This window comes from Poecilia formosa, unplaced genomic scaffold, assembly GCF_000485575.1.
Source record: "Poecilia formosa unplaced genomic scaffold, Poecilia_formosa-5.1.2 Scaffold36, whole genome shotgun sequence".
NCBI classification, from domain to species: domain Eukaryota; kingdom Metazoa; phylum Chordata; class Actinopteri; order Cyprinodontiformes; family Poeciliidae; genus Poecilia; species Poecilia formosa.
In genome coordinates, this window is record NW_006799975.1 from 780,447 (window position 1) to 800,145 (window position 19,699).

At 41.0% G+C, this 19,699-nt stretch overlaps 1 protein-coding gene across 4 annotated transcripts in view; it reads left to right on the forward strand.

Moving 5' to 3' along the window:
* Positions 1–19,699, forward strand: part of cdk14 (cyclin dependent kinase 14) — a 172,033-nt gene that overhangs the window by 118,637 nt on the left and 33,697 nt on the right. For 3 of the 4 annotated variants that reach the window (XM_007550414.2, XM_016670638.1, XM_007550415.2), the window contains 3 exons: positions 3,497–3,545; positions 9,238–9,377; positions 14,726–14,876. In XM_007550414.2, coding sequence (XP_007550476.1) covers positions 3,497–3,545; positions 9,238–9,377; positions 14,726–14,841 — 305 coding nt within the window. In that variant the 3' untranslated portion in view covers positions 14,842–14,876. Of the gene's footprint in view, positions 1–3,496; positions 3,546–9,237; positions 9,378–14,725; positions 14,881–19,699 lie in introns of all 4 variants that reach the window. The other variant, XM_016670637.1, reaches the window with a different exon arrangement.

A 19,699-nucleotide genomic window follows, 5' to 3' on the forward strand; every position in this document is an offset into this window, starting at 1 on the left:
AGCATTATTAGTCTGTGACTGCTTTCTGCAGGGAGGTACAGAAAAAAAAAAAATTCTATAAAGAATCACAGTTTGTAGTCGGATTTCTGAATTGATTCAAAAATCGATTTGAAGTTTAGATTGTTCATCTGTACCGCTCGTATTTGCGGTGTGTAATGTGACATATTGCCTTACTCTGCAGAAGCCGGCTCAGCCACCAGATATATTTTGAATATTTTTTTTAATTAATAAAAAGCAAAGCAACTAAGCTAACCTAACACTGGTAATTCAAGTTACAGAATTTCATGTAATTTTTTTTTTCATTTTTCAGTCTCAGACAGAATCTCTAGACCATTTGAATTGAGAAATTGATTTTGTGAAAAATAATTTCTGAACTTAATTTTAACCCTAAGAATTGGAATCGAATTGAATTGCAAGACACTGAAAGATTTACATTTCCGATAAAAACTAATAACTTCACAGTGTCTCTGTAGATGACACTGTGCTTAACCTGTTTCTCTTTTAGAGAAAGCCACTGGGAGAGCTTTGCTGCCACTAGCTACACATACTCTCTCTTTCATGTGATAATACTGATGTGTTTATGTGTTTCTGTTCTAGCTGAAGCCAGTAAAGGAGCTTCTACTTATTTTTATTGTAACATTATGTTGTTACTTATTTAACATAGAAAGTTCTTCTTGACCAGCCTGATCTGTTCTGTCCCCTCAAACCCAGACTTTGTTCGGATTCCTCAGGTTGAAAACTTTTTATGGATCTGAGCAATGGAATGAACTTCACTGCAAATTGAAGTTGGACCAGGCACTGTATAAATGAAGCAAATGTCTCATGTCACCATACATTGATCAGCCTGGCACTGCCTCAAGCTCTGTGTGACTTTGCCTTCAGCAGATATAGGCAGAATGAGATTTTATCTGAGATGTTCTGCTGAAACACAACCACATGTTGGTGTTTGGAAAGCCACAGAGTGTGATTAATACCTCGGCATGATAACACCAGCATGCTGGCAGTTCCAGGAAGCCTATGATAATTACAGTGTAGGGAAAAACACAACCATCTGGGATTATTTTGAAACTAATACGAATAATGAATCTGACTCTATTACCATTCCAACATTTCACTGGAGAATTGGCTTTAACAGTGAAAAATGCTGCAGTCTTGCTACATGTGTTTGAAGTAGTTAGAACTGTTTGAGAAGAGCAGTACACCTTAAGTTTTACTTTATCCAACGTCTTTCCTACAAAAGTCTAGCTGACATGAAATGCTTCAGAAATGTACAGTAAGTAAAATAATTGCTTTCTGAAGTAGATGAAAACAAGTGAGTACAATTGTAATAATGTTTTACACAAAAACATAAAGTTGCAATGTATTATTTCTGTGATAACAAGCTATTGAACAGATTGTAGGCAGCCAGCGGTTGTATGTGAACAATAAGAACCCGACTGCAATGTGGGAAAGAAACAAATCTTACAGTCAACAAAGCAAGATGGTTCTGTTGGTATGACATGGAGCAGGGGATCCAGAAGGCTTTATCAATTAGTTTGACCAGTTTATCCTTATGTTGGTCATGTAGTTGAAACAAATAAAACTCTACTATGTTGATATGACTTGTGCTGGAAGGTTGTCTTTCAGTGGTTATTTACCTCCTGACTCGTTGCAAAGACAGTAATCACCAGCAGATGGCAGCTTTGCAACACTTTGGACCGCTGAGCTCCTCTGAGCCGCCGGTCAGTGCCCATTAGAACAGAATCACACACATTCAGCTCATGATTCATCACATTATTCATCATTACTCCTGTGTCTGCTCATTAATACTCTCTACCTTTCTTTTGATCCCAGAATCCACTGCAGCCACACTTTAGACCTCACTTCTGATTGGAGGAGTTATTTCTGCCTGATCTTGACACATTTGTGTGGTTCTTTAAAGGGCATTTCTTTACTCACTATCATAGTGTACCATCTTGGTTGTGAACAGGCCTTTTCTTTAATACACATGGGGATTGTTACATAAGCAGGCTACTGTTTGGGCAGTCAAAAAACACAACAATGGTGTTGGGTTCTGTTCGGCTGGCACCCTGCTGGGAGCTGGGAGGGTGGACTCTCAGCACTGGCAGGTTGGCCCTGATGCCGGACCCTGGCCGGGTATTTGGTGAGGAGGATTAGGGCGTCAGTGTGTGACTGACTTGCTGGGTGGTTGGCGAAGTCTGTGTGGTGGCTGGTCAGCTGGCAGGCAGACTGAGAGTGCACATGGCAGCTTTGGCTGAGCTTGAGAGAGCAGGGCTGAGCCTCCCAGTCTCCCAGCATAGCAAACATAACTGTGGAAAAAGCAAGAGGCTGCCTAACCAAACTCTGCAAAAATATGACAATTTCATGTGGTCTGGCCTCATAGCTGAAGCACATAGCTCAGATGGTATTATTTAAAAACATATCTGAACTGATATCAGACACTCTTCAGTTTGGCAGATTTATACGCAGAACAACCCTGAAATGAAAATTATTCTTCCAGGAAACTGCAGAAAGTGTTCTGCCTGGGTTTTCATAGCATTTTATCAGTCTAGATATTGTTTTAGGACATCTGGATTTTCTTGCTACCTAACCACTGCATCACTTCAGCGTTCTTATTTAAACTTGTGTTTTCTTCCATCTGGATGTGGCTGCAGAAACTTGTCATTTTGTCACTTGTATGAGATTGTACTTTATTAGCATGTATTTAGTGCTAATAAATACTGACATTAACAAACTGTATTTGTTAACACAGTTAGACTCCAACCTAACAGCCAGAAGGCCTTGGTTTATGCCCTTCATAACATTGGGTCCTCACATACTGCTTGGTTCTAACTCTGTTTGGGATTTTCATGACATGATTGCCTGATTGCCTTCAGTAAAGATACCATGGTTATGCAGTATCATGGTTTTATCACAAATATTTAAAACCAACTTGTTTAAAATAGGATTCTGGCCTGAACCTTTGTATTGACATGTTTCTGGTTGTAAATCTGTTTTTTCTTTCCTTGTTTTTTTTTGTTTGTTTGTTTTGTTTTGTTTTCGTTTTGTAAATGTGATTAAGTCTCTTTTTGCTATCATTGAATCATGAACTTTGACCTGAACTGAGACGGTGATGCTGTTTTGGGTTCTGTTGTAACTTCCTGGGGGAGTTGTTGATGAACTCCTGGAATAGTTTTAGTGGATCAGCCATTTCTGGGAAGGTTCTCCACTGTTCCACCCATTATCCATTCAATACCAGTTCTCAATGGTTCTCTGGAGTCCTACAGCCTTAGGAACAGTTCTGTAGCCGTTTCCAGGTTGAAACGCTTCAATCTGTAGCCGTTTCCAGGTTGAAACGGCTACAAGTCGATGACTTTGTTCCTCATCTATTCTTGAATTCCTTTAGATCTGGACATGATGTGTTACTGTTTGAGATCTGTAGGCCTACTTTGTGTTGTGAGACTAATTATTATGTTCAGACATTAACAGCAGGTGATTTTTCTTTTTTTCATTACAGAACGCTTTACAGTGTACAGCGCCAAGAAACTTCGACAAGCGTGGAATAAGTAAGTCTTAACTTAAATCACCTGTTCTGTGCGTGTGTGTGTGTGTGTGTGTGGGGGGGTGTGTGTGTGTGTGTGCGTGTGTGTGAAATTACAAAAATAAATTTGCTTAATGGAAATTTTTTAATTTAAAATAAAAACTCACGATTCTTGATGATACATTTTTGCGGTGGGATGAGGTGGTTTCTCAGCCGTATTGAAATAGATGGATTTTGCTAAACTGCAGTGGAAACACCTTTTTGCGTCATATGAGTCACATGACCAACAGCTGGATGTAAATTGGCCGCTGCTATAATTTTTAATGACTTATCAAGTGAACAAACTTATTCAGGTGTGATTTTATTTGAATTTCCTATCTAATGGAAAAAACACAATTGTTTTTCTTTTGTGTTTGTTTTTTCAGTATCAGCAGAATATTGACTAAGATTTGTGCACATTTGTAATTGAACCACAGCTAGAGTTTCTGCTGTGGGACAGCAGGCCCATATGGCACAAAAAGGGCACGGTGGCACCGTCTGGGCTGCTGCTGTCTGCCTGCAGGCGAACATCTGGAGCACAAAACCACAGAGGGCAGAGGAGGAGTGTGTCTGTGTTCCACAGGGAAACTGATTTATGTAAAACTGCAGCAGTCTGATCAGCTGGGATCACACCGTGGAACTGCTACAGTAAAGAGACATCCCCACTAAGCTAACAGCCTCATCACACAGGGCTGCTCCGACACGGTGCCTCCTGGGATTCTGGATAACTAAAGAGGTCATTTGTGTCATGAATCCCTCTGGGGATCTTCTGCGTCTCTAATCAGTAAAGTAAATAGATTCCCACAAATCACTGACTGCCATCTACCAAATATTCCGTTCTTTTTTTTTTTTGCCTTTTTATATACATTAAAATCCATCCATCCATTTTCTGTACACTCTTGTCCCTAGTGGGGTCTGGAAGGGTGCTGGTGCCTATCTACAGTGAACGTTTCAGGCGAGAGACAGGATACACCCTGGACAGGTCGCCAGTCTGTGGCAATATACATTAGAATCTCAAGTCATCTTTTTATTGATTCCAAGATGACAACGTCTCCTCTGATTGGCTGGTGATGAGCCTTGGCTGAATTCTGAATATGTTCCACGTAACTGTTTACATCCACTGCTGCCATGATCTTTAATGACTTGCCTGAGCAAACCTATTCACGTGTGATTTAACACTTAGTTGTTATTTGATGGAAACACTGCAGTTGTGGGGATTTTTTGACATTAGAATATCGATTTGTGCACATTTGTAATAGAAATGCAGCTGGTGACTGCTACATGTAACAGATCTGTACATGAACTTTATTTGTTTCCAGTGTGAGTGCTACCAGAGAAGTGGCTATCTGTTAAAATATTGACAAGAAAACAAAGCTCATAAAACCTGGAGAGGTTACAGTCAAAGATAAAGATTGTCTGACAGACATTCCCAGACACGACAGTGGTGATATGAGGAAAGTACAACCTCTTCTAGGGTTTACTAACCTGGTAAAAAACATACCCATATTCTACACTTTGCTTCATCTAGAGGGTCTGGACTCTGCTATTGAGAAACAATTGCTTCCCAGAGGCAGTGAAGTAAAACTTTTGGATTGTGAGGAAAGTGAGTTTTGTTTTCAGCTCCACTCCCCAGTCCGGCTCCCGTCCAAGAGGAAATCAAAATATGAACAAAGAAAACAAAGCGGAATGTTAATGATAATCACTTCCTCTCTGCTGCCTTTCATCTTCAGCCAGGAAACGCTGAATTTGATATGAACATATATACAATCATTTTGTCTGTGCCCTGAGCGCTGGCTCAGCCCGTCTTACCCCTCGTGTTTCTCTCCCGTCAGCCATTTCTCCAGCCACTTTCTTCCTCCAGTTGTGAAAATGCCCATAACATCTGTGCAGCCGGTCTTCCAGGGTTCATGGCGTTTATCTTTGTTTTTTCCTATGCAGCATACGGTCAGACATTTCTCACAGCACATTTTAGTTTGACCATAAAGGTTGCCGTCCTTTGCTTTAACTCAAAAGCTGCTTCATAATGTCCATACATGTAAAGTTGTTTATTATTCTTTGTTCTCTTGTAAATTTACAGTAAATCCATTACTCAAAAATGGCAGAACTTTATGTGGCTTTAAATCTATTCCTATAGGTTGAATGTCAACTGGGTTCAAAATAAAAGCACACAAGGTTTAAAACATTTTCCTACACCAATCTGGTTTTCACCTCAGAAGCTGTTTGAATGACTGATCAGAGCTAATATTTTCTGAGTTCTATCTCATGAAACCAAGTGGCACAAATTATATTCTTTGGACTATTCAGACGGCCATGAAAAAGCTGGATATAGGTCACATATGGGCAAAAAAATCAGATTTGGGTCGGATTCACTGGTGAACTTAGCCTTTGTCTCCACAACAGCAGCACAACTTGATCCTTTTCCTTTCATTGCTGTATGGTTATATGTGGTTTTATGTGGTGATGCAGAATGAGATTCAGGGCTGAACCAAAGTCAAAAATTAAATGATCAGAATTAAAAAGTTATAATGGAAATATCTTCTGTACGTCTGTATGTGGTACTGAATTGGCCATGTATCCCTCGGCAACGGTCATGTTGCCTTTTTTTTTTTTGAACTCTTTATTTTCAATAACTGTTTTATATCAACATATACACACAATAGAGATACTGAAAATACAAACTCTAGTAATAAAGTATAATAATGATAATATAAAATAAATTCAAAAAGTACATGAACAAGACAAAAAGAAGTTAAATAGGGGTGTCAAGGTTAAAGTAAAAATTTAGTTATAGGTCTCCATCTTGTTTCAAAGGTCTCCATCTTAAGTTGTAGTTTTGATGGGTTTTTTTTCCATTATATAGACTTTTTTAATCCTATCTCGCCACTGTGTAATACTGGGAGGTTCTGGCCTTAACCAAGCATACGTTATACACTTTTTCGCAATCAGAAGCAGAACTCTGATCAAGTATTTATTGTCTTTGTTGATCATGTCCCAGGGACATGCATGCAGGTCACTTTGGGGATGTAAACTGCTCTCACTGAAGTCTGATTGCTGTCACATCTATCAGTAGTTTGAACAATCATGCAAAAAAATTCCAGGAAAAAAATCTGAATTTAGCAACAAGATCTGCTGTGTGTACGTAGCCAATGTCATTGATATTGACTTCCTGTGTCCTCCGTGTTTCACACCAGATCACTTGGGTCTGTGTCCAGATGCCGGCCACACCCTGCTTGTTCTTGCTGTTTTTGGCCTTCACCCTTCCTCAGTGTGAGATTTTGCTGCACCTTCCCTCTTGTACCACCAACACTGAGCACACAGGTCCCTCCCATTGTGCAGAATGTCAACAGGCAACCTAAGCCATGTATCATTTGCTGTACACAGAACAGTTGCATGTATTGACCTGCTATTCTTGATTGCACACTTGTCTTTAAACAGCACAGGCATTGTTAAGGCTACCTCACTTTGGAAGCTCTTCACATAACAAATCAGAAACACAAAAGCAGCAGTGAGGGAACAGTAGACGTGGGGGTGTTTGAGTTTTGTTTTGTTTCTGTGGTTATTCTGGTGGAAACTCAGAGAAGTAACACTCCAGTGAAGAAGGCAGGGTTCACCATACTGACAATGCCTCATCACCTGGATGAGACTGAACGAGATGTTATCAGAATTTACCTAATCATTTGGTCTGGATAGAAATAAGAGCAGAAAGGAATTTTCACACAGTACATCAACTTCCAAAGACCATCACGAGAGCCAGGTGATTTCACAGTGATTCATATCTGAATTGAAACTCTCCGGCTGCAGAGAAACATGAAAGTAAAACTTGTTTCTGCCGCTTTGCGTTTACCCCCAAAATTTCTCCCCCCCAAAAAAGCTAAATATTTGATGGATTTTAACTGCAAAACAAAAAAGATAAAAACTAGAAAATTTTATGTACACTAATATTCTCAGTGTTTGCTCAATACTTTGTGTAAGCAGCTTTAACCAATCCCAACTTCATCTCACCAAGCTTGGCTCACATGTTTTCAGGGTCAGGTTGGTAGAACTGTGATTGTAGATAGTTTTAGATCTTACTGGAGATGCTGAGTTGGATTTAACTCTGGGATTTGGCTGGACCAGCTGTGTGCTTCAGATCTCTGCTGAATATTAGAGCTATTCATCATTTGTCATGATGAATCGTCACCTCAGGTCCCTTTCTAGAGTAGATAGGATGTCATCAAGAACCACTCCGTATCTAAGTCATACTCGCTATTCAGAATACTCACCGAGTTTCTTCTGCAGAAAGACATCCCTACACCATTCCCACCTTCTCACATCTTTTAAATGAGTGTAAATGGTGTGGAAGGTCCTGCATGTGTATACATGCAGCTCTGTGTATACTATACACAGAGCTAAAACATATTTATTCATTGACCATCAAAAGCCAAGCAGGAAGCCTTAAGAGTGTTTATGAAAATACCTGACCAGTATTCCAGAAGTGCATTTGTGAGGTCAGACACTGATGTGGGACCGGAAGACCTGGATTTAGTTTCTGCTCTTATTCATCCCAAAGGTATTCTATTGGTCTGAGGTCAGGAGTCTGGTCAGGCCAGTCAGATTTTTTCCCCACCAAACTCCTAGGTTTAATTGTCTGGAGCTTTAATGGAGCTCTGATTGGTGCAGTCATGTTGGAACAGGAAGGAGTCATCCCCTAAGTGTTCCCTGGACCAAATCCAGACTGATGTCTCTACTGCTTTACTGGCTGCATATTTTACACAACTCCATCTCATGTTTTGTGTTGCACTTCATGATTTCAGGTTTTCATGAATCTGCTCAGCCATAGAAACCTGTTCTATGAAGTTCTTGACCTAATCTAAAGGGTATAAGAAGTTTGTGTGTTTGCAACCACAGACTCTGAAGAAAATTGTTAACCTCTGCTCACTTTGATCTGCAGCATCTGCTGACCCAGCTCTGTGGGTCTACCACTTCATGGTGGAGTATCTGTCATGTCCAATCATTTCTACAGTACTTTGTCACAATACCACCAACAGTTGAGCGTGTAGTATTTTAAGTCAAGAAACTACAAGTGTGACAAGTGACCATTCTGGAATTCATTGATCTCTTGAGTGCTACCTGTTCTTCTACGGACTTTTTAGAAGCTTTCTGTATGTCTGGCTGCTGCATTTTCTACACCTGTGGGTCTGGAGGTGATTGGAAGAACTGAATTCAATGATTCGTAGGGGTAGGTGACCACTTTTACCAACAAACTGTATCTTAAGGACACGTTGACAGGTTCAGCATGCGCTAACATGAATAGCAATCCGTAGTTACGAATCAGTTTAAACTCTGATGACTCTTTAAAAAGAAAAAAAGTCTGTGCTGAAGTTCTTTAGTTGTTTGGGAAAGAACCCAGCAGAGGCCCTGATGGACTTCATTAACTTTATCTCTGCATCTGTGCAGAGCACTACAGAGCAGAGATTTATTCCCTCACACGTCTTTTTTTCTGCTGATAAGTCCAGTTTAGATCCCTTTTAGGAGGCAAGGGAGCAGCTGTCAGAGTGGGTGGAGGGCAGGGAGGTGGAGGAACAGAACCCTCAGGATTTTACAGTTGTTCTCGGTACCACTGAATAACATCATGTTTATTTAATGCAGCTGATGACTAATTACTCTGTACCTCTGTTTATTTTCTCTCCATGTGTCAGGTTGGGCTACGTGGACCACGCTGAGGAGTTGGCCTCCAGGTTCCTCCAGTGCTTCCCAAAGAACCGGCTGTCAGCGCAGGCGGCCCTCAACCATGAATACTTCAGCAACCTTCCTCCACGGCTCTGGGAGCTGCAGGACAGTATGTAACTCCTAATGTCTCACCACTTTTACACACTGTTACACTTCAGCTGTAAAGCACTGCACTGCACAAGAAGCACAGAGTAGAAGAGTGTAGTTGAAGACAAAGGTTTATTTAGGTACTTCAGGATTTTAACAGTCAGTTTCATAATCTCAACATTTAGTTTTATTGAGATACAGTAAGAAAAATCAATGGAAACAAATAATCAGTGAAATATAAAATTACATGTATTGTTAATCATACTATTGACAATGTACTAATGACTGAGTTAAAGAAGAACTTAGAAATCTAATGACCAGCAAACATGGATTCTGGTTCTCACCAGGATTTTACCACTTTCGTCTAGTGTCAGTATTAAAATTGGTCTGTTGTGTCACTCATAGAAACAACTGGACTTTGGTTCTGAGGTGCTTCTTGGTAGGGAAAACAAACAGCTGGTGTTCTAAACCAGGACGCCACACAGACTGTCAGTTCTGGTCTGGTGGTTCCTCACGTTCCTCAGATTTGGAACGTCAAAAGAGGTTTTGACTTAAAGAAAGTTGGAGACAGGTTGAAGGTAAAAAAAAAAAAGGTATCTTGCACAAAAGTGCACACAAATGTGCAATTGAAACCATTTATCTCCACAAAGTGATCAGTCCTGCCAGACCCAGTGGGACTGAACTTCTTTATGGGTTTTCTGGTTCCTTTTCACCAAATCTTCCTGGATTGAGGAAGATTTGGCAGCATGTTCAGGAGAGGAATCATCGAGAGACGCTGACCCGCTGAATATTGATTTTTAAAACTACTTTCTATAAACCAGAGAAAAACCGAGTTACTACAGACAGTTCAAATGTGTTTCATGACTCTTTAAAGAGAAACATTTGATAGCATTCATTCACACTGCTACAGTTACTATTTCAGTACTTCACATTTGAAAACAGAATTTTTTTTGCAACAGTTTGCTCAGTGAACATTGCCATGTTTATGCCTTTTAATTCAAAACATCACATGCAGTGATGAATTGTGGGTACTGCACTTCACCAAAGTCCACCTTGATTCTGTCTTAGCCCTCCCTTCTTTCAATGTTCTACATGTAAACAGGGCTGATTGACTGAACTCCATCCATTCATCATCATACATCATTATGCCATTGTGGCCATGAGGGAAAACAGAGACAAACAGGACAAACAATCATACACACACCTGTGGTGAATTTAGAGAGACTAATCAACCTGACAGTCATGTTTGTGGGAGGAAGCCGGAGTACCTGGAGAGAATTCACACATGCACAAGGAGAACATGCAAACTCCATGTAGAAAGAATCAAACCCAGGACCTTCTTACAGCAAGACAACACTGCTACCAACTGCACCACTGTGCAGCCCTGACTGAACTCATAAACTAAAAAAAGAAAAACACAGCTAGAAAGCTACACAGATTATGAATTTGGTCCAACTGACTGAAATCTTAGAGCTGAGTAACCACCTGGTGGATCATTTTGTTTGGCGTTTAGTATTTCTGTCTGAGCGTCATTTTTGGCTCCAGGGTTAGCAGGTAAAGAGACTGACAGTCACACAATTGCTCTCTATCTGTTCCTTTTTTCTTTCTCTCCGCTGCTTTGTGCTTTGGTACAGTCCTTTCCTTTTGTGTTGAGTCTTCACTCTGTACTGGTCTGTCTGTCTGTGAGGAAGACAGCCAGGAGCAACCTGGGCTTGTTTTTTGATCATGCACAGAAAGCCGGTCTTATCATGCGGATGCCGTTGGGACAGTAAGCCCAGCCGGTCCTCTGCTGGCTCCTCCAAGTGTTCTCGGTTTGATTTTCTGTCTTCTTGACTGGTTGTTTGCCCAGAGAAAAGTACACTGAGGCTCTTTTTAAATAAGCCAGGGCTCTGAAATTTCAGAAACACACAGCTTTTAGCTTTTACCACTCGTAGCTTTCAGCATGCCTGGGGTTTGGAGGCACATTTCCCTTGTGCATTCTGAATCTCCAAGTTAGAGGCTTTAGCCACGGCTTCATATTCAGGTTTTATTTCAATTAATCCTTCAGAATTGGGTTGTTGCATCAAAGTATGTCAGACATGACTACCTATCCATATTCTTTGACACGCTGCGCACACACATTAGCAATCCCTTAAGCTGTTATTCATTAGCTCAGTGAAAAGCCAGCTCAACAGACCTGAGTGTGCCACCACTGACAGGGTGGTAATTTTAATTGGAGAATTCCATTTTTAATTCCCCCCGATTAGGATTTTTCTGCATTATTAATCCTGTTATCAGCTCCCAGCAGGCTGTCATGTTGAAAAAGAAGCAGAAAACAGCGGTCACTGACAGAGAGGCAGGAAGGAGATGGCTCATTTAGATTTTTGTCATGCTCACTCGCTCCTGTTTTCCCCGCTCTGCCTTCATCTCACTGTGTTCTCTTCAGGCAGAGCAGCAGAGCAGAATGAGGAATAAAACCGTTCCCACAACCAGGACGAGAACGGATCAAACCAAAGTACCTCGTGCCTGTGTTTTCCCTCTGCCTCTTTGTGGGGATGGATGTGTTGAATTGTTTCAAACAAACGGCAACGTGAGATTAAAAACTAGTTAATTACTCAAATGGTGAAGTGGCTGCAGCAGTGGGACAGAGGAAAAAGATCTGCTAAAAGCGATTATTTGTAGGTAGTCATTTATTCCACCTGAACACAAAGAAAACATCCAGTTTGATGTTCCAAATGGATTTTAATTCAGAGGAAAGAAACAAAAGCCTAAAATAACAGAAAAAATAACTGATGATTTCTGATCAACTAAGTTGAATTGATCATTTGTCAGTCATAGGTTTTTGTGTTTAAATCTTGGTCGGAGTTTCTATGTAAGAAATAATAGTTATTAAAAATACAGCATTATTACAACATGTCTATAAGTTTGTTTTTTGTTTTTTTTGTAAATCCTTTTAGCTGATCATGTTGCCTTCTATCCAGTGTTGGGCAATGTTGAAGACAGTTGCTATCTTTAAGGGGTTTCCAAAGTGTGGCCCAAGAGCTACTTGCGGCCCACTGAATGATTGCTGATCACAATGCTGGAATGAATCTGTCCTATAAGAACAACAAAATAATTTCTAATTTATTAACCAGGCTTCTGCATTCATCTTATGATGAATGCTGGGACATGATGCCAAGTCATGATGTTAGCATCTTGGTGGAGAAGTGAAGAAGAATCAGTTGTTTTTCTCTGAACTGCCCAGCAGCCAATAGAAACATCCGAGGTTGTCTGACTGCTTTCATGTGAAGCAGACAGATGAACCGACTTATTGTTTAAAGAAGGCCAATATAAAGTCAAGTAAATGTCTCATGCTCTCCATAAAGAAATAATCTTCTCATTTCTCATCCCCGCTATGTGTTATCATGTAACCCAGAGTGATTATCATAAACAATGCCTGCTTTATTGAAACCATAAACCTCTTTGAGCTCCAAGCTCTGGGGATTGGACTGTGACATTTTCATTTTGATCGGAGTGTGACAGAGTGGGTGTCTGAGAGTGGAGGGGCCGAATGCTAAGCCTGGGATAACAATAGGAAGAGCAGTTTCCTATTGGATGAGGATCAACTGATGTGGACCGAGAGCAGAACTCCTCCAATCCCTCTGCTCTAAGTTTGTGAAGAACATCAGCTCTTTTCACAGTGAATGATGAGGATCAATTTCTCCCAAATGGAAATTCCAAGCTGAAGTCAGGAAGCAGTGATTAAACAGGTGCAAATAAATGGGTATCTTTGACGTATCAGTGATGCTGTTGTCTATTTGAAGCACTCTCTGCTCTGGAGACAGTAGGAGACCGTCCAGATCACTGTTGGACACCCTGAAGCCTTCCTCTCATCAGCTGAACCTCTCAAACTTAGAGTCTTTTATCATCCAGAAAAACTCTCATTTCAGCTCAATTCAAATTCAGTTCTGGATTTCTATCAGATGGACGTAATCATTAAATGGAGATAGATGAGGAACATTGTTTTGAGTAGAGCTGGTGTTGCTCCAGTCTGTTGTGATTAAAAAGAGAGGACAGAACAGGACAGAAACAGAAAATCTCCTTATTTACAAGACTGTCATCAACTACACCCGTGAGACATGGATCATGATCAGAACAACAAATCTTCCTCACTAGTAGCTGAAATAAGATGGATGGACTCTGCCTGAGAGAGGCAGAGGAGCTAAACTTCCCAGGGAGTCTTGATAAAGACCTGCTGCTCCTCCACATCAAACGGAATCAGATGAGGGGTTCAGGCATCTCCTGGCCTCTCTGTGGAGGATTTGTGAGCATCTACCTGTGGGAGGAGAGCCTGGAGCCGACCCGGGCCTCACTGGAGGGAATAGATATCTCTTTTGCCCTGGCAACGCCCTGGGATCCCTCACATTTAGTCAGTGTGTTGCTAGGCAGAGTGATGTCTGGGTTTCCTACCTTGGCCTCTTACTACTGAGATCCCAACTCAGATAAGCAGAAGGCACTGGACAGATGGACGGATGGACTATGAGCTCCATGTTTCTGTGAGCCTAATAGATGGAATGATGAAATGACACCATGAGTGTCATTTCAGTTTTTTTCTGGCACTAGCATTTTCAGCAGGAAAAGTCCTAAAGTCGAGAATCAAACTCTGGACAGCTCCATTGAAGACTAATATTCTTTATGTATGGGGCGGCCGCTCAACCTGAAAACAAAACCCCTGGAAGATTTAATGAGTAAATGTGTCTTTGTTCTGTAAAATCCTTTAATCTCCAATGCAACCATTCAGCTGTGCGAAACGCCTGGATGGATCTAGCCCCGTCTACGAGGCACAGCTTCTCCTCAGAGCTGCAGCTTCAGCCTCACAGAGCAACCCTCCCTCACTCAGCTCCTTCAGACTAGACAACAGTAATTAGCAAGCACCTGACGGAGCTGTGCATCTGCTGAGCTCATTACAGGAGTTTCTTCTCAGTGAAATATTGGTAAAAACATTGCTAAAGGGTTAATAGAGGATTGATGTGGTGATGACTTCCTGAAGGAGGAGTTTTAGAAAAAATATGAATTTTAAAGAGACAGGCCCAGTTTCAAGGTGTTAAATTACAAAGTCAAGTTTTTTTTAAGTCATACTGGGTTTGGGGATCTTTCTCCATGGAGTTTGTTCTCTCTGGGTACTCCAGTTTCTCCCTTCAGTCTCAACACAACTGGTTAAATGGATACAGGTTCTTCCCTGCCTCTTACCTCCATGATTGCTGGTGAAATGCAGCAGCCTCCCACTGTGACCCTGCAGACACAAGCAGGTGTAAACAATGGATGGATGTTTTTTTCAAATGCTTGCTTGAAAAATGCTTTTCGCTTCCAGCCGGCTCGTGTCTAATCTTCATGCATTTGTTCCCCCTGCAGTGTCTTCTATCTTCACTGTACCAAATGTCAAGCTGCAGACAGAGAGCGGGGACAGCATACAGGTGTGCGCACGGAAGAACAGCCACGGAAAGGCATCATCTGGCAGCAAGCACTGACCTGTGGCAGCATCCTGCACATGACTGCCTGACGGGTATGTGCTCATTAGCATGGACACACGCACACACACATACAGAGGTCTGCTGCAACAAAACACACAAACGTAAACTACATCACCTCTGTGGTAAACCTGTATTTTGTACAAAAACTCAAAAAAAAGTGTTTGTACAGATTGAAATACTGCTCATTCAGAGGACCCACAGCTGTGTTTAGATTTTATTATTTATTTTGAAGGTAAGTTTCTTGGTAAATGGCACAGCAGAACTATAATAGTGAACAATGTCAGGTTTTTAAATGGTAAATGGACTGAACTTATATAGCACTTTTCCAATCATTTTTGACCACTCAAAGCACTTTACACTAGAGTCACACTCACCCATTCGCACTCACAAACGCTCACATTCATAGACCGATACACAGATGGGTAGGCAATTTGGGGTCAAGTGCCTTGCCCAAGGGCACATCGACACGTGGCAGGAGGAAGCTGGAATCAAACCTACAACCTTCCGATCGCAAGACGACTACTCTACCCACACAGCCACAGTCACCCCATGCACATGCCATGTTTCTATTAAGCAATTTTTTTTTTGTTTTACCAGTTATGCACAATTATATAGTCAATGAAAACTCAGCTCCTGTCATTTTATCGGTGTTGTTCGTTACTTATATTAACTTTGCTCTCCATAGCTTTTTATTTGCAGTGTTGATTGATAATGTGTAATTGATTCAAAAAGTCAACTTGACATTTCAACATTTAAAAAAGAAATGAGGTGTAACCTCCGTTAAACCTGATGTGTTTTAAAGCAGACAGTGATGCGGTGGGGCTCAGTCAGTCCTCTGCTCCCCTCTGGGCCCCAGCTGGGTCATCAGATCTGTGCTCTCTGCACTGAAGCTGTAAGGGAAGGCAGTAAGGGATGGAGGTTTGGGTCTGATGGGAAAGCAGGGAGCTCCATTCTTTTCAGATGGATCTTTCATTCACAGCTTGGATAAAGAGCTGCTATTTGCATGTAATACGGGGTGTGGAGGCCAGGCATGTGGGGGATAATGGACGGTCTAATAGCAGCACTGGGCGGAGGAGAAGATTATCTATATAATCACTGACAGGTGCAAAGCCACGTCAACTCTTCACTGCAGCTTCTGCAAAATATACCTCTATTCCACTGGGTATGCTTAAGTGTGTGTTCCCTGATGTGGAGGGTAATGGAGTTTCTATGTGTTTGTGTGAAAGGTGGAAGTCACCCCACTGAGAGAGCCGTGTCCTCTCAGCTGCTGTATTTCCATTGAAATCAGCCTCTTTGTCCCGGCCTCATGCTAACGGGCCGGCAGGCCGATAGAGCAGCCGCCTAATCCCTCCACTCTCGTTTTCATCAACACACTGACAGATTACCCATACTCACAGCTGTACCAGACCAAAGCTCAAGCAGAAACTTTACTCTTCTTCTGATTGTTGAGTTCTTATAATATGCAAAATTAACAATTTTACCTTAAACAATGACTTGGGAATTGTTGAGCAATTGGTTTTAGATAATAAGTTAATATTAACTACATTAAAGACAAAACATTTAGTAATTGGCTCAAAGAAGTCTCTTAAATATGATCCAAAGTTAAATTTTTCAATAAATAACACACTTATCAAACAAGTAGCAGAAGCTAAGTTACCTGGGCTCTATTTGGATAACTAACTGTTTCGGTCAGGTGTAGTAATGTACACTCAGGTTTGGTTAAATTTGTAAAAACTTAGATGTTTTTCTGAGCCTGAATATTTTTAGATTATTTGGAAAAGACAGCCTCAGATAAACTTCAGTTGATGCAGAATAAAGCTGTCCGTTTAGCATTAATTGTTCGTGCAGGACATTAGTAAATGCCATGCATTCAAATCTTGACTGCACCATGGTATGGTGTTAGCTTTACGGCTGTTCTCAACATGGAGCATTTTTAAATTTCAAAGTTAATGTTTATTTTTTGTTCAAGAACAGTGTAAGTTCACATGGCTGTGTCACCAGACATGCAGTTGAAGGACGTTTTCAAAGTCCTCAGGCAAAAATTAATTTTCCCAAACGCACCTTTACTTACTGTGCAACAAATCTCTCTACCATCAACTTTTACTAAAACTGAACAGAAGTCAGCTTTGAAAAAGAAGTTGAAAGTTTTTAGGACTAACATTCTTAGAGCTCAAATGGTTAATTATTGTATATTTTATGAATTTATTAACATTTTGTATGAACTAGAATTAATTTGTATTGCTATGCATATTAAATCTGCCATATATTCGAATGATTTTTAATGTGTTTTTTTTTTTTTTTTGTTATTTAATGGACCCCAGAAAGCACACATTACAAACCCAAAGAACTGTAAGATAACTCTTCATCCCACTGAATGAGCTGAACTGGTTTTGTTTAGAGTCAATTATGTCCAACTGCTGTGTGTTTTCAATTGTGCTTTGAAAGCTGCGTCTTTCTGAGCTTCTGCCGACCATGGATGAAATAATAAGAGTATGTGTTGTATAAAAGGCAGCGGTCTGTTCCTGAAATTTCTCAGAAAAAATCCCAAGTACTAACGGCGAGAAGACGGAGAAAATGGAGGCAGGGGTTTGTGGGAGCAGTGCAGGATTAATTTTTATTTTTTTATTATTGTTGTTGTTGAGGCAGTGTTGTATTATTTATACGAGGTGGTGGAGGCAAGCCGCTTCAGACGGAGCGAAGACGGCGAGAATCCCTCCACCCCTTTCTTTTGTGGGTCTTTTCCCAGTGGGCAGGCTTTGTGCTGGCTGGATGGCTGCCTTTGAGGAAACCTGGGCTTCTATTGAGCTGAGAGCGAGGGCCGGGCCCGGCCGGGCCGCACCGAGACACGGCACTACTACAGCAGCACAATGTCTGTCACCACTGTGGTCAGAGAGGAGGAGAAAAGGATGAAGGTGGTATGAAAGAGAATGGGGGGAGGGAGGCTAGTGGGAGTGTTTGATTTTGGCAGGGAGGGAAGAAAGAAAGAAGGTTTTTGTGGTTTAGAAAAAGACGAGCAGAAAGAGATAGGAGTGGACAGAAAAGGGAGGCGGGATGGAGAGGAGAGGAGAGGAAACGAAGAAAAGACAGGTCTCCTTTACAGTGATTCTCTGCATTCTTTTATGTTTATTCATGATTCTACATTATTCACAAGATTAGCTGATGCAACGTGGCTTTCAGGGTACGCAACAGCTCCCGCCACCAGTCCACTCCATGACCACACAGCCAGGGACGGCTACCCTGTCACTGAGCCCCAGCACACTTCACCACAGAGGGCCTGGATGCAGCATTCACAGGCAGAACGCATGACAAAGCATGAAACCCGCTCAGACAGTCAGAGGTCTGCCAGCCCAAACAGCAGGCTAAGAGCTTTTATTTTGAAAGCAAAATGTGCCAATAAACCTGATTAGAGTTGTTAGAAAAATGAATATTTGTGTCCAGTGTTGGCTGCATTTCCATTACAGATGTGTCCAAAACTTTGCTGATGTTCTGCTAAAGTCAAAAAAACACAATTTTGCAATTGCAGTGATTCTACTGAATAAGAAATGCATGAAACGGTGAATAGGTTTGTTTACTCAAGAAGTTATTAAAAGGGGGATATTATGTGCTTTCCAGTCACACGGTGCTGTTCTATAGCACAGTCAAGTAACTGTTAACATAGGTTGTTATAAAAATGCTATATATGTATCAAATACAAATTACATTACAAATTTGACTTTTTAATTAAACATTAAAATTGGGCTTCTGTCTCTATAAAAACTCCTTTCTGAAACTCTACCTTATCACAACATGGCTCCTCTATTTTTACCACTGTTACACTGAGAACTAGCTCCTATGATGAGCTCAGCATATGTTCAGTTCCACCAGGTGGTTGCTAATTGCTGCTGGCTAGTTTGTAGGAGGTGAGTGGGGGACTGACAGGGGAGGGCTGCTCTGTGAGGCTGAAACTCCAAAGCTTAGAAACTGCAACTCAGAGGAGGAGCCCAAACAGATGAGTCAGAGTTGTTGGACAAACACAACAAAACTGCAATTAATATGAATTTGTCTTTACTTCCTGTCACCCTCCTCATATTTTGCAGCAGTAGTAACATCTTCTTATCGGTCATGTGACTTATGTAATGCAGAAAAAGTGCACTTTTGCAAAATACACTAGAATCAATACAGCGGAAAACCAATCTTCTCCTAGCACAAAAACTTTTGATCAGAAAACGTGCTTTTCTCGAAATTGTTGTGTTGCCATCAAACAAGTTTATTTTCTTATTTCCAATTTCCACAATTTTAAGGTCAGTGGAAACACAGCTACAAACAACAAAGACAGGGCATGATGTTAACGCCTTATCAGTCACACTGATGTTACATGAGAACACCTCTGTCCTAATGACAGTTAAATTAAACTGACTTTTGCATTTTATGTCAACACTTACAACTGCATTGTGATGTTTAAAATGAGTTAATGTGAAGCAGAACATTGACTGCAGTCTTCAAGGATGCATTCAAAGCATATTTCATGTGTGACTGAAATTTCAGTTCACAAGGGTTCATAGTCTTGTAGAAATTCCAGACATTTCCTGACTTAGCTTTGGTGCGTTCTCACTCCTTTAAATTTGTTTTAAAATGGAATGGCTGTTGGCATGTACCTGGAAAATGGAAGAAAGAGGAAGTGAAGCAGGAATAGAAGGACACAGGGAATGGAGCAAGGAGAACATTCATGCAGCGATACTGAGAGCACGTTCAAGACTTGTTTAGGACAACTGAATTTCTTTATCAAACAGAATTGCACATTTCCACACCTGCAGTGCAGCTTGGGTTTATATTGGCTTGAAGACAATGTCCTGTGTGGGTGTGTGTGTGTGTGTGT